The following is a 17,554-nucleotide window of genomic DNA, read 5'->3' on the forward strand; positions in this document are numbered from 1 at the left end:
ATGCAGAATTCTGCTAAAAACATCCTCTCTGTAAAACATAAAACCCAAAATAATGCATGCAGAATAGAATTAGGACAAAATCCACTATCAAAATCCAGAAAAGAGCAGTTCAATTCTATAACCACCTAAAAATGAAGTGACTCCCAAAGAGGGGAAACAAGATTTATTTTACTCAAACCACCTACTGTTGACCGCCTACCCTCTGGTTGTAAGGAAATTACTAGATGGATTTGGTTTCGTCAGTGGCTGTTCTGGGTAAGGGGAAACTAAGGAACAGAGGACCGTGAGAGAGGGAGGTCTGAGCTGGATATATGCTGTGTTACAGTGGTAACCAAGGATGACCAAAGGCTACCCAAGAGGACAAGGTGGGTGAATTACAACTGACACGCAGTGTGTGTGTGTGTTGTCTGTGAAATAAATGAGGGAGATTGGGGGAAGAGATGTGGAAACACTCAAGGCTCGAACTTCAAGATGAAACGCTGATGGTCCCTGTACAGCAATAGAGAAAACACTCTCCCTCATCCATAAGCATGAGTAGACTAGGACCTGGAACCTACTCCCTGTTCTGAGTGATAAGAGAAGACTTACATGTCGCAAGTTATCAATGGCAGCGGTCTAAGGCTCTTCTCAGTGCTAGAAGAGTCACTACAGACCCTGGTTCAAATACAGGCTGTTTTTTTATTTATTTTTAACTACACCCCATCACAGACGCACTGGCTGATTACAATTCAGGCCCCACTACTAGGCTATGTCCCAAGTCACATCCTGTTCCCTAAATAGTAAACTACTTTTTGACCAGAGCCCTGGTCAAAAGTAGTGCACTACTTAAAGAATAGGGTGCCACCTGGGACACATCCTTAAAAAGACTGAAAACAGCGGGGGCAGATGTCACTATCGTGGCTCTGGCCAGCGGTAGGAGAGATTGGCTTAGTGCTTTGAGAGGCATTTTACTCCAGCTTCACAGATATGAAAACGCTCAGGGATGACACGATTGTACATGCTCAAAGTTGGAACTCAAGTAAATTGATTCATTTGTAAAAGTTACGTAAAAAAAAATCCCCATTAAATGGAAATTCAGCTGTTACATTCTATGAACAAGGAGAATTTCAGGAGATATCCACATTCATATAGTTAAATTCTGAGGTGGTGAGCATCTCTGGACTATGTCACGCTCATTAGCAGGAGGTAAACGTCTACCGAGGTAAACACTTACGTCACATCGGAGGTAAACATTTTTTAGCAGGAGGTGACCTGCTGTCAGTGACCTAGCTGGACCATTCCGACCTGACATGGAGCCTTTTTTCTTTTCTGAGAGCCTTTCTGTGTAACGGCATCATCTCCGTCCTGACTAATTGAGCTTAATGGAATAATCACTGGGAACTCAGGTCTCTGGCGGACTCCTGATGTCATACTGTATCGACGTAGAACTATTAGGACCCATTAAATCACCACCCTTCCCTCTCTTTTTTTATGGCAGGGTTATCACAGGTAGGTGTTTATTTATGCAGAGCACAGATGTTAGAGTGGAGAGAGGCACTGTTTCCATCGAGATAAATGTAGCTCTAACTGAATCGGTCAGGGAGTTTGAGGGCGATTGCCTCCAATCTTGTAGCAACACTAGACAGACTATCATGAGCCTTGGACATTCACACTCTTCGGTTTCACATAACACAAGATGGGCCTATTGTAATATTGCACAAATAATTATAAGACCCATTCCACAATAAAGAGTAATAGAACCAGGAAACATGGTCATTGGACAGGTGAGTTGTTTTATTGCATGCCATTTTCTCACATCCAAAAGTCTCAAACGAAGGGTTCTGCATGGAAAAAAGACTGGGTTTACATGGTCTGGGTCACCAAGCCAACACATCCAGCTCCAGAACACAAAATAAAGTAAAACAACTCAAATACAGCCATCCAGAAAGTAGTGAAATTATTAGTGTGTGTGTGTGTGTGTGTGTGTGTGTGTACACATCAGAGGATCGTCAGGGTGAAAGCAAGGCACAAACCCAACAGCCTGCCCTATAACTCTGATAAAGGGAAACCAGCGAATACTCATATACAATTAGCTCACATTAGAAAACGGCAGGCTGCATGACACAGTCACTCCCGACCACCTCCTTCCATGATTAAACTACCCTGCATCACACAATATATATTCAGAACACAACGCATTTCCCAACTCATAAAGTAGAACTAGGTAGCAACCAGATCAAGCTGGCCTCTGAACTCCAAGCCCTGGCTTTAGGCTTAGTTCTTCTCAGAGGAACTTGTGCTATAGTACTTTTCCTAATTGGCACAGCTTATTCACGTAAAAAGTGCTGAAACAGACCAAATCCTCCTTTGTTAATGTAGTTCGGGATCCAATTTGTAGTTTGGACAGCTCCATTTCCTTACATACGTCTTTGGCAACTACTTAACTGTGAACATATTTTAAAACAGCTGAAACTTTTTGGAAGAGTATCTCTACTCATGTTTTGATGGCAAGGTGCAACAAATATTTCTCTCACCCACTGTTCCTTGCTCAGGGACACACTCAAAAAAAGGTAAACACGAAAAAAGAAGAGCCGTGACCAAACCTAAGGAACACTGGAGTCAAGCATAAAAAGACCTGCGTCAGACCCAGCCCACTGGCACAACTAGGCCTGAGGTATATCGTAACAATGACTGACAGGAGATACATATGGTCATCGGGTGGATAAGGAGATGGGTATGTGACGTGCGACGTCTCAGTGTTTATTCCAGAAGGGGATGGCGATGGGCCCCTGGACACACCTCTCCACCACAATCATCTCGTCGGGGTTGTTGCGGGTGCCGTAGTGATACAAAAGCTCTTGGATCGCTGCCTCCTCAATCTGCGAGGAGAGGGACGGGAGACACAAACACAGTTGGAGTGCTTTAAAGCCATAGCCAAGTCAAGGCAGCTGTCCTACAGACATGAGTTCGACAGAGGTGATGGGCGGGGGGGGGGGGGGGGGGGGGGGGTTGAATATCAACAGCTGATCTACACTAAGTCCTTCAGATTTCCTCTTAGAGACATTTATCAAGGTACTGAATCATTATGTTGAGTATGTGAGTTCGAACTGACAAGCTCACAGTGAAAGGAAAAGCACAGTGTGCAAAATAAACATCTGCTACAAATTTCTGCACACACACGCGTTACCTGAATGAGTGCCAGAAGTTTCTCTCGGCTGCGGATCAGTGCAGCCTCCTGCTGTTTCTCCTCCTCCACGATAGAAGCAAAGGTTACCATGGAGGCTGTAGGGGGGCTGCCTGCCACTCCCAGCATCCAGGGGCTGGTCAGTAAAGAAAATGACCTTCAGTTTGTGACAGGTTGAACATTCTTCCCCTCAAACAATTGTGTCCCCCCCCCCCCTGTGGTTGTTCAGGTTTTTTTTCAAGGTTGGGACAGGGTGACATGTGTTAGGTACATCCTGTAACAATTCTGACACTGATCTGAGACAGAGAACCAGAGAGAGAGAGAGATCTGAACTGGATATATCCTATGTGACCAAGGATGACCACAGGCTACCCAAGAGGACAAGGGGTGTGTGAATTCCAACTGACAGTGTGTGTGTGTGTGTGTGTGTGTGTGTGTGTGTGTGTGTGTGTGTGTGTGTGTGCGCGCGCGAAAGAAAACGCCAATGAAATGCTGATCTTCCTTGTAAGGCAATAGAGAAAACATTGACAAATAATGTTGACACTACTTGTAAAAAAAACTACAAATATGGATATTACACTTTTCCCCAGCCCTGAAATCTCCCTCCCTCCGTGCTCATCCATAAGCATGAGGAGTAGATTAGAAACTGGATCCTACTTCCTGTTCTGAGTGATCACTTGTGACATGGAAGTCATCTCAAATGCCGATTAGGATCAAAAGCCATCACTACACCACAGACGCACTGGCTGATTCATATTCAGGGCCCACTACCAGGTTACATCCCAAATCACACCATTTTCTCTACATAGTGAACTACTTTTGACCAGAGTCCTGTGGGCTATGGTCAAACATACAGTTGAAGTCAGAAGTTTACATCAACGACTTGTGTCAAGTGTTTCAACCACTAAACACAATTATTGTTAACCAACTACAGTTTTGGCAAGTCGGTTAGGACATCTACTTTCTGCATGACAAGTCATTATCCAACAATTGTTTACAGACAGATTATTTCACTTAATCACAATTCCAGTGGGTCAGTATTTTACATACACTAAGGTGAGTGTGCCTTTAAAAAGCTTGTAAAATTCCAGAAAATGATGTCATGGCTTTAGGAAGCTTCTGATAAGCGAATTGCCATCATTTGAGTCAATTGGAGTTGTACCTGTGTATGCATTTCAAGGCCTACCTTCAAACCCAGTGCCTCTTTGCTTGACATCAAGCCTGAAGGTACCACGTTCATCTGTACAAACAATAGTTCGCAAGTGTAAACACCATGGGACCACGCAGCCGTCATACCGCTGTTCTGTCTCCTAGAGATGAACGTACTTTGATGTGAAAAGTGCAAATCAATCCAGAACAACAGCAAAGGACCCTGTGAAGATGCTGGAGGAAACAGGTACAAAAGTATCTATATCCACAGTAAAACGAGTCCTATATCGACATAACCTGAAAGGCCCCTCAGCAAGGAAGAAGCCACTGCTCCAAAACTGCCATAAAAAAAGCCAGACTACGGTTTGCAATTGCACATAGGGACAAATATCGTACTTATTGGAGAAATGTCCTCTGGTCTGATGAAACAAGAATAGAACTGTTTGGCCATAATGACCATCGTTATGTTCGGAGGAGAAAGGGTGATGCTTGCAAGCCGAAGAACACCAACTTAACCGTGAAGCATGGGGGTGGCAGCATCATGTTGTGGGGGGCTTTGCTGCAGGAGGGACTGGTGCACTTCATAAAATAGATGGCATCATGAGGGAAAATGATCTGGATATATTGAAGCAACATCTCAAGACATCAGTCAGGAAGTTTTAAAGCTTGGTTGCAAATGGGTCTTCCAAATGGACAATGACCCCAAGCATACTTCCAAAGTTGAGGCAAATTGGCTTAAGGACAACAAAGAAGGTATTGGAGTGGACATCAAAGCCCTGACCTCAATCCTATAGAAAATGTGTGAAAACATGTGCGAGCAAGGAGGCCTACAAACCTGACTCAGTTACTACAAGCTGTCAGGAGGAAAATTCACCCAACTTGTGGGAAGCTTGTGGAAGGCCACCCAAAACATTTGACCCAAGTTAAACAATTGAAAGGCAATGCTACCAAATACTAGTTGCGTGTATGTAAACTTCTGACCCACTGGGAATGTGATGAAAGAAATAAAAGCTGAAATAAAAATCACTACTATTATTCTGACATTTCACATTCTTAAAATAAGTGATCCTAACTGACCTAAGACAGGGAATTTTAAATAAATGTATTTGGCAAAGGTGTATGTAAACTTCAACTGTGTGTGTGTGTGTGTGTGTGCTGGGTCACCCTATCACGGCCGGCTGTGATACAGCCTGTATTCGAACCAGGGACTGTAGTGACACCTCTTGCCCTGAGATGCTGCGCCACTGGGGAGCGCAAATGTAGTGCACTACATACGGAATAGGGTGCCATTAGAGACTGCACAGAGTGGGAGCGGACTTCACAGACCGGAAAGAGAGCGTTCCCAGTCTGTGGTCTTTAATCCATCTTGGCTCTGGGCAGTGAGAAAAGATCTACGTCTGGAAGACAGAGTCCCTGAATGACTCTGATAGAAGAGGAAGTAAGCAAAAGTCAAGAGCTTCTGCAAAAACAGAGTTTGACACCCTTGGGTCACACAAGCGCACCCACTTCCTGTAATTCATTGGCCTGATATGATTTGAGACAATTCACAATTCAAAAAACATTGCTACCAAAGTTTAAGTTAAAACAGCCACAATGTTTTCACAAGCATTCCTAAAACACCTCCGCCCATATTATGTGTTAATTTAGATGTCAACGTTACAGGATACAGCACATGAACAATCTCTTCCAAATGTTATGTAAAAACACCCCAAAATCTATTACGCTGAAATCGTACCGTTTACTGTCGTTTCAAATCAGGAGTACGCAGTATTCAGTTACCCTGGTCTCATTTTGTGCTGTCTTGCCAACTCCTGTGGTTATTTTTGTTAATCTTCGCACAAACAAAGATCTGGGACCAGGCAAATATTCAGCTCTTTCGGCATCTAAAGCTCTACCAATCCAGCTGGTGTCTGAGGTGTAGTTCACTGTGCAGGGTGAAGTTGCCCCTAGACGCTGATCTTGGGTCAGTTTAGCATTTTCCCCACTAATAGTTAAGGTTAGGATTGGGGGTGGGGGGGGGGGGGCTGATCATATGATCTGTTCCAACCAGGGAGTAGTTCACTAGACATGTCAGTCTTGTTGAATGGGAAGTGAAAAGGTCATTGTGACCATCAGCCTGGTGGCTGATGGCCGAGCAATGAGTTACATCCTGCTTCAGGCATCGGCTTCCCGTTCAGTACATTGACCCTTCACTAAGCCCCGCCCCACTTGGTTACTGTTGGAACCTCAGACAACATTAACCCAGGAAGCCAAATTCCCCTTCCAACCACTGACGAAATCCCCTGATCTTAAAACACAATGAAATTAAAAAACAGACTACCCCTAACTAATCAGGAAACTCTTGGGTATGTTGTGGTGGACTGTCATTACAATTGCTTCACAGGAACATAGGGCTGGGTGGTATACCGTATTTGACCATATACCGGTATTGAATTGTACATTAAATTCTTTAACAGTATTTGAAAGTTGGGTTTTTAGAAAATGTGATAGGCCGTGTGTTACATACATTTTCATAGTTTATTTCGCTGCTCGAGTCATCAGTCTCCGGTCTCTCTCCATACTGATACCCACACAGACCTAGCACCACCCGTCACTCAAGGAGCTCATGTGTTATTCCTCAACCACGAGACACTTGCGTTCAGTCTGCATGCAGCACATGCAACAATGTTGACAAGGATGTGGTTTTCACTTCAAATCTTAATTTAAATTCCCCTAGTTTGTTTTTCTTACATCTGCAAACAGCTAGTTTGTATTTTCTTTGCAAATATTTTCTTTTAAAATCTTGTTAGCCACTAATCACTAGCTAGTTAATAAATGTAGTCAAACAATTAGCTACATACATAGCAAAAGAATGAACATCCTCACACTGTCAATTGCGTTTATTTTCAGCAAACTGATCATGTAAATATTTGTATGAACATAACAAGATTCAACAACTGAGAAACTGAACAAGTTCCACAGACATGTGACTAACAGAAATTGTATTATGTGTCCCTGACCAAAAGGGGGGGTCAAAATCAAAAGTAACAGTCAGTATCTGGTGTGGCCACCAGCTGCATTAAGTACTGCAGAGCACCTCCTCATGGACTGCACCAGATTTGCCAGTTCTTGCTGTGAGAGGTTACCCCACTGTTCAACCAAGGCACCTGCAAGTTCCTGGACATTTCTGGGGGGGGAATGGCCCTAACCCTCACCCGCCGATCCAACAGGTCCCAGACGTGCTCAATGGACTGAGATCCTAGTTCTTCGCTGGCCATGGGAGAACACTGATATTCCTGTCTTGCAGGAAATCGCACACAGAATGAGCAGTATGGCATTGTCATGCCGGAGGGTCATGTCACGATGAGCCTGCAGGAAGGGTACCACATGAGGGAGGATGTCTTCCCTGTAACGCACAGCGTTGAGATTGCCTGCAATGACAAGCTCAGTCCAATGAAGCTGTGACACACTGCCACAGACCATGACGGACCCTCCACCTCGATCCCGCTCCAGAGGACAGGCCGAGGTGTAACGCTCATGCCTTCGACGATAAATGCAAATCCGACCATCACCCCTGGTGACACAAAACCGAGACTCGTCAGTGAAGAGCACTTTTTGCCAGTCCTGTCTGGTCCAGTGATGGTGGGTTTGTGCCCATAGGCGACGTTCTTGCCAGTGATGTCTGGTGAGGACCTGCCTTACAACAGACCTACAAGCCCTCAGTCCAGGCTCTCTCAGCCTATTGCGGAAAGTCTGGGCACTGATGGAGGGATTGTGCGTTCCTGGTGTAACTCGGGCAGTTGTTGTTGCCATCCTGTACCTGTCCTGCAGGTGTGATGTTCGCATGTACCGATCCTGTGCAGGTGCTGTTACACGTGGTCTGCCACTACAAGGACAATCAGCTGTCCGTCCTGTCTCCCTGTAGCGCTGTCTTAGGTGTCTCACAGTAAAGACATCACAATTGATTGCCCTGGCCACCTTTGCAATCCTCATGCCTTCTTGCAGCATGCCTAAGGCGGGTTCACGCAGATGAGCAGGGACCCTGGGCATTTTTCTTTTGCTGTTCTTTAGAGTCTGTAGAAAGGCCTCCTAGGTGTCCTAATTTTTCAATTAACTGTGACCTTAATTGCCTACCAATCTGTAAGCTGTTAGTGTCTTAACGACCGTTCCACAGGTGCATGTTGATTAATTGTTTATGGTTCATTGAACAAGCATGGGAAACAGTGTTTAAACCCTTTACCATTAAGATCTGTGAAGTTATTTGGATTTCTACTGAATTATCTTTGTAAGACAGGACGTTTCTTTTTTTGGTGAGTTTTTACACACATACCAGTGACAGTGTAGACCTAAATCAGAATGTTTGTAACAGTATCTTCTAAATCAGAGAGGAATACACAAAGAATGAATATGTTAACTACATGAAGTAGCTAAGAGAAAACATTCAATGTAGCCAAAGATTATTGCGTCCCCTAGGTAACCCTTAACAATTTTGGTTCCTACCCTGTCACAATAACGCCTCCTTGGCATTTTTAAATTGTCGTCGTGTCAAACACTGTACTCAAAGTGCCCACCACTATATTCTAACTATAGAACTAGATTAATCATATTTCAATGATGCCAACAGTTCACCCAAGTGTTTTGCTCCAAATCACAAGTCAAATTTCATTTGCAACATTGTTAAAAATAATGCCTACAGGTGTGGAAACGATCTGAAATGAGTGGAGGAAATGTTGACATTGATGAAAGTGAAATTATTTTTGGTTGAATTGAACAGTATAAAACAAATCAGAAAGGAGGAAGACCCATTGAAATCACTTAGATTTGACAGTCTAGCAGTCATAGCAAATCTAGATCTTGTATTGTAAAATTAAAAAATAATAATAAATAATACGGTCAAATACCATACCAATTATTTTCAAATACCGTAATATGATATTTTGGCCATATCGCCCAGCCGTACGGGAAACTTGAAAACATTTTTTGTAGTATCGCTAGCCACTGAATGGCTCTGTGCATGCAGTCAAAGGTACTAACCACTTTGGGGGATAATATGTAGTGATGCACCGATATTACATTTTTGGCCAATATTTCCCTTGCCAAAATACCCAATAATTAACATTTTAGCGGTGTTTTAAGAATTCTAATACAGTTAAATAGTTAAAACAGACAGACACAGCAGTCTAAGACACTGCATCGTAGTGTAAGAGGCATCACTACAGTCCCTGGTTCGAATCCAGGCTGTATCATATCCGGCCGAGATTGGGAGTCCCATAGGGCGGCGCACAATTGGCCCAGCGTCGTCCGGGTTTGGCCATCATTGTAAATAAGAATTTGTTCTTAACCGACATGCTTAGTTAAATAACGGTTACACACATCACTGATCAAAAAGTTTTGGTTGGCATTTGTGTGTCCCCCATTACCAATAAAACAATCAAAAACCTATTTATTTCACTTACTTGCTTGTTTAGTCGTTTCATTCTCAACCAGGATTTCTATGGAACGCCGTTTGGGTCTTTGGGTGTCAAGAAATATACTACTTAACGTGTCAAATAAGCTTGTTGACCAATCAGGACCTGAATATGACTGCACATCACAATAATTTAACGGATTCGTAAATTTTTTAAGTAGTTATTACACATTGATTACACGGTCACTCTTATTTCATTTGTCACAACAATTCATCAATACGTATGCTATAATGCTGGTAAAGTCGTCTCGCGCACCTACAGTGCTGGTCATATACATTTTAAAAAGCTAGCTAGTGCATGAATGCAAACAATGTTCTTCAACAAAAATATAGCAAAATGACAATCTGTTTCAGTGGCTATAGTTAGCTAGCAAACTATATAGCTAGGTGTCATCTAAAATAACCCTAATGTATAAGACAGTTCTTATTTGATTAATGGTGGTCGGATCCATCTATGTGAAGCTAGCCACAATAGTGGACTTTGCGATTACCATTTGCAGTACTGTCAAATATACTTTTTATTTGAAGGCAAACTGAAAATTCCACTATTGTGCCTAATCCTTATTGTGGCTAGCTTCACAACACATAACCCAGTGCGGTCAAGCCTCACTAGCCAGATGAAGCTAGCTGGCGGCTGAAAACGGTAACACTGTTGCCCAAAGCTAAGTTGCTGACTAGCTATTTATTTTCATGAACTGAAGTTCAATTTCAATAGGCGAACAACAAGTGGCTACCTAGCTAATACTTACAAGGATTCCTAAATCATTGCAAAGAATAATGAAAGTGACTTCAGGTTCTACTGTTCCTTGTTTTTCAGGCTGGTTGTATTGGTGCTAGCTAGGTACAAATCTAAAAGTTAGATACCCCAGAAGTTGCGGTCGAACAAATTATGCTTTATTACCAACGCAGTATTTTAAGCACAACATTCTTGGGAAGCGTTTGCAGACTTTTTTGTACATCTTTGACAGTGCTACTGTATATTTTTTAAACATGCAAAGACCCAAATGGCATTCCATAGTATTATGTGGTGACGCTATTACTGTGTAACTCCGGTATGGCAACATCTGAAAAATAGCGCACTTGGTAGTGTGTACCGGTGCTCGACCAGTCGGCGAAAGCCAACATCACCCACGACAGAACGGTTGATTGTCAAGGGCAATGAATTTCATTATCTTGGCTTTAATGGATTTCACCTTTTGAGTTGCCTCGCTGAAAGTGTGTTACTTTTTCAAATGACTGCTCAAACCACACAGCAGATATTGTGGGCTAGTTTAGGAATGCCGTGTTGCACGTATAGAGCAACCTTTTACGTGGCGTCATTACATCATGTAGGTATGCACGTCAGCTTTCACATCAGTTTTGCACATTGGGGCGTTAAACTAGACATCAGCCAATACCAATGTTGGCATTTTTAGCTAATATCGTCCAATTCCAATATGTTCACCGATATACCGTGCATCCCTACTCATAAGTACTGAAATATTTAGCTGATGTCGACAGCAGATAAATTATATTCCTAATATAGCCTAATATAGCCAATTTAGCAAGCTAACTATGAGAAAGTTAAGTAGTTAGCAAGCTAGGCAGCGTTAGCAAAGTTTGGTGCTCAATGAGAGAGCCCGTAGCTAACCAGTTGAGCTAATGTAACCGATGTGAAATGGCTAGCTAGTTACCGGTGGTGCACGCTAATAGCGTTTCGATCGGTGACGTCACTCGCTCTGAGACCTTAAAGTACTGGTTCCCCTTGCTCTGCAAGGGCCGTGGCTTTTGTGGAGCGATGGGTAACGATGCTTCGAGGGTGACTGTTGATGTGTGCAGAGGGTCCCTGGTTCGAGCCCAAGTTGGGGTGAGGAGAGGGACGGAAGCTATACTGTTATACTAACAAAGTATAATTTCGTATTAGCAAAATATTCCAAGAGCCTCTGCATTTCAGGAAACACAGTGGCAAGTACCCCTGGTATACTGTTAAATTATTTAGCCATTCAAAACATATATTTTTTTTATATAAATCTCAGTTTTTCCCCACTGGCTTTCATGTGTTCATGAGCTTGTCTGAGGTGTCAGACTCAGACAGTTGCTATCCATTGGAGTGCTGCGATTGGTTGCCCAAAATTAAGAGGAGTGCTTAGCGAAGGGAGTTCGGGCGATATTTTCCTCTCGCTAAAACAGCGTTTTTTTTTGTGCCATCTGTGCATCTGCATAGATCACTTTGCACCCATGTTGGCAGGAGTTTCACGAGAGTGTGTGTAGAGAAGGCTATGCTTATTGTTGTTGCAATCTCGTCAGAGCTTTTAGACATCAATAAAGGTGATGCATTGCACGCCAAGTGTGCAGGAGCTTCTTACCTTCCAATGACATTTGAACATTTCCGATGCACCTGCTCAAGCAAACCAGACTCTCAGGACTGGTTTCCCGGACTAGCCGGGAAGATTAACATAGTCCTCCAAATCCTTATTCTTTCTTTCGTCTGCTTCCCTTTGGAATAACTGGGAATCACCAGAGAAACTCTGCCAGTCACTTGCCACTTTCTTAGTGACTATGTTTATTCTAAAGAGATACATCACACAGACTGAACTAAATCCTGTATGGTTAAACCATCAGCTATAACATAGGCCTAATTATGGCACAACAACCATAGATACAAGCTTCACTATCTTCTTACTACAATGAAGTTGTGCATCACCAAGGTAACCAACTGACAATGATGCTAGTAGAGCTGTTAGTGCATGTCGGATTCCTGTCTTTGATAGAAACAAGAATCTGCGTGAGCATGGCGACACACTAGAGACATCTAGTGGACAACACTGCTACTTTAGGGTAGAGTGATAGGTCATTGATTCATCGGCCATAAGGGCATTCATCCCTTGGCCATACATGCTAGTGTACTCCTCTATATTGTGTGTGTGTGTGTTTGTGTGTGTGTACACACACACACACACACTTCTGTATGTGTGTTGGTGACAATTAACATAAAATATGACCGACTGCCTATGTGTGCACACAGTCTTACCCAGCGGGTCTCTCTGGCTCGCTGGGGAGCTTAGCAGTACATTTGAAGTTGACCCTCCTGGCAACAGAGACCAGAGGCCCCTGAGCAACTGGCCTTTCCGGGGACCCTGGCCTCCCGTTCCTGACCCGGCTCTCCTCCTCCACCAGGAGGTCCCGGAATGCTCGAGACGAAGGGGTTGTCTGGACCGGAGTGGCCCTGAGGAGAGAAGGGAGGTGGAACCATATTCAACAACATTTGATGAATCAAAAGTACTACTTCAGCGCATTAAAAAGCACTACTTTCACTAAAAGCTGAGGGAATACGCAGATTCTGTATTTGTACATGAAACAACATTCAACACAAATGAGACCGGGAGAGGACCTACTCTATTACATAGGGATTATCTCACCAACCCACCACCTTCTTTGCTGGCTCTGATATTAGGAGCATTCCTTATGGAGGGGGGCTTACCATGCTTTCACATTCTTTGAGGGAGTAATGACTGGTGGCGATTTGGATAGGGCACACTCCGCACTGCCCTCCTTGGTTGCCATGGCGATCATCTTCCTCTGCTTCTGGGAGAGCTTGGCTGGGAGAGGGGACTGCTTGCTACTGCTGCCAACACTGACAGGACTTTTGGGAGTGGCTCTGAGACTTTGAGTCTTTGAGCTGGCTTCCATATCCATGATGGCCCTGATATCTAAGACAGGACGTGACAGAGCAGGACTGGAGAGAGAAGACACAAGGTCACATACAGTTCCACCCCTGAACCCTGTCCTGGTCCACAGTGACCTGGCTCACCTGGCTTTGACCTTGGGGATGTGCTCTGGAACAGAACTCTTTGGGGGTTCGGCGGAGAGGCCGTTCCGCATGGTGGCGGTGGTGGGGGTGCTGGGGGGCGTCTTCAACCTGGGACCTCCTTCAGCCCTCCCCTCCTCGGGCCTGTCGTGGAACACGGGACTCTGGAGGTTTCGGGGGCTGCGCACATCCTTGTAGCTGCCCTCAGAGTCAGATGTCATCAGCTCCTGCAGAGACTCCATGGAGTTGGTCTTTCCTGACTTGACCAGGCTGGGAGAGAGGACTGAGAAGAGACGGTGTATCATAATCCATATCAGCCCAACTCCAACTAAAGGAAATAATTATTGTGTGCCGTGATAAAGAGTGTGTGTGTGTGTTCTACCTGCAGCAGGTGGGCTCTGGATGATGTCAGAAAGGGTGTAACCCCCTGAGCTGTCGGAGCGTCGCCTAGGTTTTCTTTTGGCCTTCAACTTAGCCTTCTTCAACAGAGTCTCCCTGAGAGGAGGAAGAGAAACACATTTGGCCACGGTTCAAGTGTTAGGGAGGTTACTGGCTGGATGCATTTCAATCCAAAACATTGGAACCTACTTTCAGCACCAATTCAGTCCCATCTCATTCATGCCAGGGAGTGAACGAGCAACTTCTGGAATGAGATGCAGCCACAGTGTTGTACAGTAGTTTGATAGATGGTATAGTACCTGCAGGAGTAGTCTAGTTCAGCGTCAGCTTTAGCGCTGAATGAAGAGTCCATGTCCTCGTACACAGTGAGGTCCGGGGCGTCTGGGTAAGGCGTGATCAGTCGCTTCTGCATGGCCGGAATCTGACAGGATGGTAACAGGTCAGTTAATCAGAACCAACAGTCATGTTCAGTAAGAATCACATGGAAGAAAACAAGTGAAACAGGGAGGGACTATCTGAGAAACCCTCCAATAACAAACCCTATTTTCATTTTCCGTTGAGTTCCCCTACTGAACATATGCCAGGTATCGCACTATACAGATGATGCAGGTACGGTCACGGCTCAAAGGGGAAATGACTCACCATCCTCCTGTAGGAGGCAGAGAGCTCCACCAGCACGTCATCACTCAGGATATCCAGCGCTCTGAAGAGAGAGATATGGATATATAAAACACAGAGAGAGAGAGAGACTCAAAGAAGAATCCATAGTTTTGCCTCATCTGGGAAAAATTCGAAAACTCTTGTTGTTTGTTTAGTGTTATCTATCCAAAATGGAGATGTATGGGTAAACCACTTCTCCAATCTTTTTGGCCCTATAACAAAGAACCAGCAAAAACATATACATGATCAAATACAAATCTTATAAATCAACTATTAAAAGACTACCAGAACCCACTGGATTCTCCAATTACATTGAATGAACTACAGTACTAAATAAACCCTCCACCCCAAAAAAGACCTGTGGTGTAGATGGTATCCTCAATGATAAAACATAAAGACCACAAATTCCAATTGTTTATACTTAAACTCTAACATCCTTAGCTATGGCATCTTCCCTAATATTTGGAAGCAAAACAAAAGCAAAGTCTTCTCATGCTTTGTTAATTAAAACTTGACTCAATTTGACATAAGGGTCTGCTATAGAAACTGATGGAAGGTGGTGTTGGGGAAAAAAAAATACACATTATGAAATCCATGTACACAAACAAGCGTGGATTCAAATTTGGTAAAAAAAATAAAACATTTCTATCCACAGAGCCATGGGGTGAGACAGGGATGCAGCTTAAGCCCCAACCTCAACACACACACACAGTTGAAGTCGGAAGTTAACATACACTTAGGTTGGAGTCATTAAAACTCGTTTTTCAACCACTCCACAAATTTCTTGTTAACAAACTATAGTTTTGGCAAGTCGGTTAGGACATCTACTTTGTGCATGACAAGTAATTTTTCCAACAATTGTTTACAGACAGATTATTTCACTGTATCACAATTCCAGTGGGTCAGAAGTTTACATACACTAAGTTGACTGACTTTAAACAGCTTGGAAAATTCCAGAAAATGATGTCATGGCTTCTGATTAGGCTAATTGACATAATTTGAGTCAATTGGAGGTGTATCTGTGGATGTATTTCAAGGCCTACCTTCAAACTCAGTGTCTCTTTACTTGACATCATGGGAAAATCAAAAGAAATCAGCCAAGACCTCAGAAAAACAATTGTAGACCTCCACATAAAATTCAACATACCAATTAGGATCTGGCTAAAAATATTTGAATCGCTTATTCAAAAATAACCTCTGTGTACAATGTAAAACACCAAATAATGCACGCAGAGCAGAATTAGGCCGATACCCACTAATAATCAAAATCCAGAAAAGAGACGTTAAATTCTACAACCACCTAAAAGGAAGCGATTCCAGAACCTTCCAAAACAAGGCCACCACCTACAAAGAGAGGAACCTGGAGAAGAGTCCCCTAAGCAAGCTGGACAGCAATTAGACCCAAACAATTGAGACAAAAAAAGACACTTGACCGAGAGCAAACTAGAATGCCATTTGGCCCTAAATAGAGTACACAGTGGCAGATTACCTGACCACTGTGACTGACCCAAACTTAAGGAATGCTTTGACTATGTACAGAGTCGGTGAGCATAGCTATTGAGGAAGGACACCGTAGGCATACCTGGCTCTCAAGAGAAGACAGGCTATGTGCACACTGCCCACAAAACGAATCGTAAACTGAGCTAACCTTCCTAACACAGATCCAAAGAATTTGTCTATTTAAGGTCCCACAGTTGACAGTGCATGTCAGAGCAAAAACCAAGCCATGAGGTCAAAGGAATTGTCAGTAGAGCTCAAGACAAGATTGTATTGAAGAACAGATATGGGGAAGGATACAAAAATATTCATGCAGCATTGAAGGTCCCCAAGAACACAGTGGCCTCCATCATTCTTAAAATGGAAGAAGTTTGGGACCACCAAGACTCGTCCTAGAGCTGGCCGCCCAGCCCAACTGAGCAATCAGGGGAGAAAAGCCTTGGTCAGGCAGGTGACCAAGAACCCAATGGTCACTCTGACAGAGCCTCAGAGTTCAGAGTGGAGATTGGAGAACCTTCCAGATGGGCAACTATCTCTGCAGCACTCCACCAATCAGACCTTTATGGTAGAGTGGCCACCCCACAATAAAAAGGCACAAGACAGCCTGCTTGGAGCCAAAAGGACTCAGGCCATGAGAAACAAGATCCTCTGGTCTGATGAAACCTAAATTGAACTCTTTGGCCTGAATACCAAGTGTCACATCTGGAGGAAACCTGGCACCATCCATCTGGTGAAGCATGGTGGTGGCAGCATCATGCTGTGGGGATGTTTTTCAGCGGCAGGGACTGGGGGACTAGTTAGGATAAAGGGAAAGATAAACAGAGCAAAGTAGAGAGAGATCCTTGGTTTAGTCCTGAGCGCTCTGGAGCATGTTCTCAGACAACGCAGGAGTGGCTTCGGGACAAGTCTTAATGTCCTCGAGTAGCCCAACCAGAGCCTGGACTTGAACATCTCTGGAGAGAAATGAAGTGATTGAGACTAGTCAAGGATCATATCACCTCCACTTTACCAGTCAACCGAGACCCACCGCAATAGTCCACAGACTATGCAATCGCCATCACACTGCCCTATCCCTTCTGGACAATAGGAATACCTATTTAAGTATGCTGTTCATTGACTACAGCTCAGCATTCAATACCATAGTACCCTCCAAACTCATCATTATGCTTGATGCTCTGGGTCTCAACCCCACCCTGTGTGATAGTGTCCTGGACTTCCTGACAGGCTGACCCCAGGTGGTGAAGGTAGAAAACAACATCTCCACTTCGCTGATCCTCTACAATGGGGCCCCACAACAGTGCGTCCTCATCCCCCTCCTGTGCTCCCTGTTCACCCACGACCACACATGCCTCCAACTCAATCATCAAGTTTGAAGACAACAGTAGTGGGCTTGATTTCCAACAAAGACGAGACAGCCTACAGAGAGGTGAGGGCCTTCGGAGTTTTGTGTTAG

General features: G+C 44.0%; 1 protein-coding gene across 1 annotated transcript in view; it reads right to left on the reverse strand.

Moving 5' to 3' along the window:
- Window positions 1–1,752: 1,752 nt before the first annotated feature.
- The window catches only part of LOC110518895 (inhibitor of Bruton tyrosine kinase), a 36,127-nt gene continuing 20,325 nt past the window's right edge, over window positions 1,753–17,554 (reverse strand). Inside the window, exons 19-26 of the mRNA XM_021596266.2 lie at window positions 14,587–14,647; window positions 14,244–14,365; window positions 13,928–14,040; window positions 13,549–13,828; window positions 13,219–13,473; window positions 12,769–12,963; window positions 3,167–3,299; window positions 1,753–2,858 (exon numbers count right to left, since the gene is read on the reverse strand). Of these exons, the coding sequence (XP_021451941.2) occupies window positions 2,733–2,858; window positions 3,167–3,299; window positions 12,769–12,963; window positions 13,219–13,473; window positions 13,549–13,828; window positions 13,928–14,040; window positions 14,244–14,365; window positions 14,587–14,647 (1,285 nt within the window). The 3' untranslated portion in view covers window positions 1,753–2,732. The remainder of the gene's footprint in view (window positions 2,859–3,166; window positions 3,300–12,768; window positions 12,964–13,218; window positions 13,474–13,548; window positions 13,829–13,927; window positions 14,041–14,243; window positions 14,366–14,586; window positions 14,648–17,554) is intronic.

Source organism: Oncorhynchus mykiss, chromosome 3 (genome assembly GCF_013265735.2).
Source record: "Oncorhynchus mykiss isolate Arlee chromosome 3, USDA_OmykA_1.1, whole genome shotgun sequence".
Classification (NCBI taxonomy): Eukaryota; Metazoa; Chordata; class Actinopteri; order Salmoniformes; family Salmonidae; genus Oncorhynchus; species Oncorhynchus mykiss.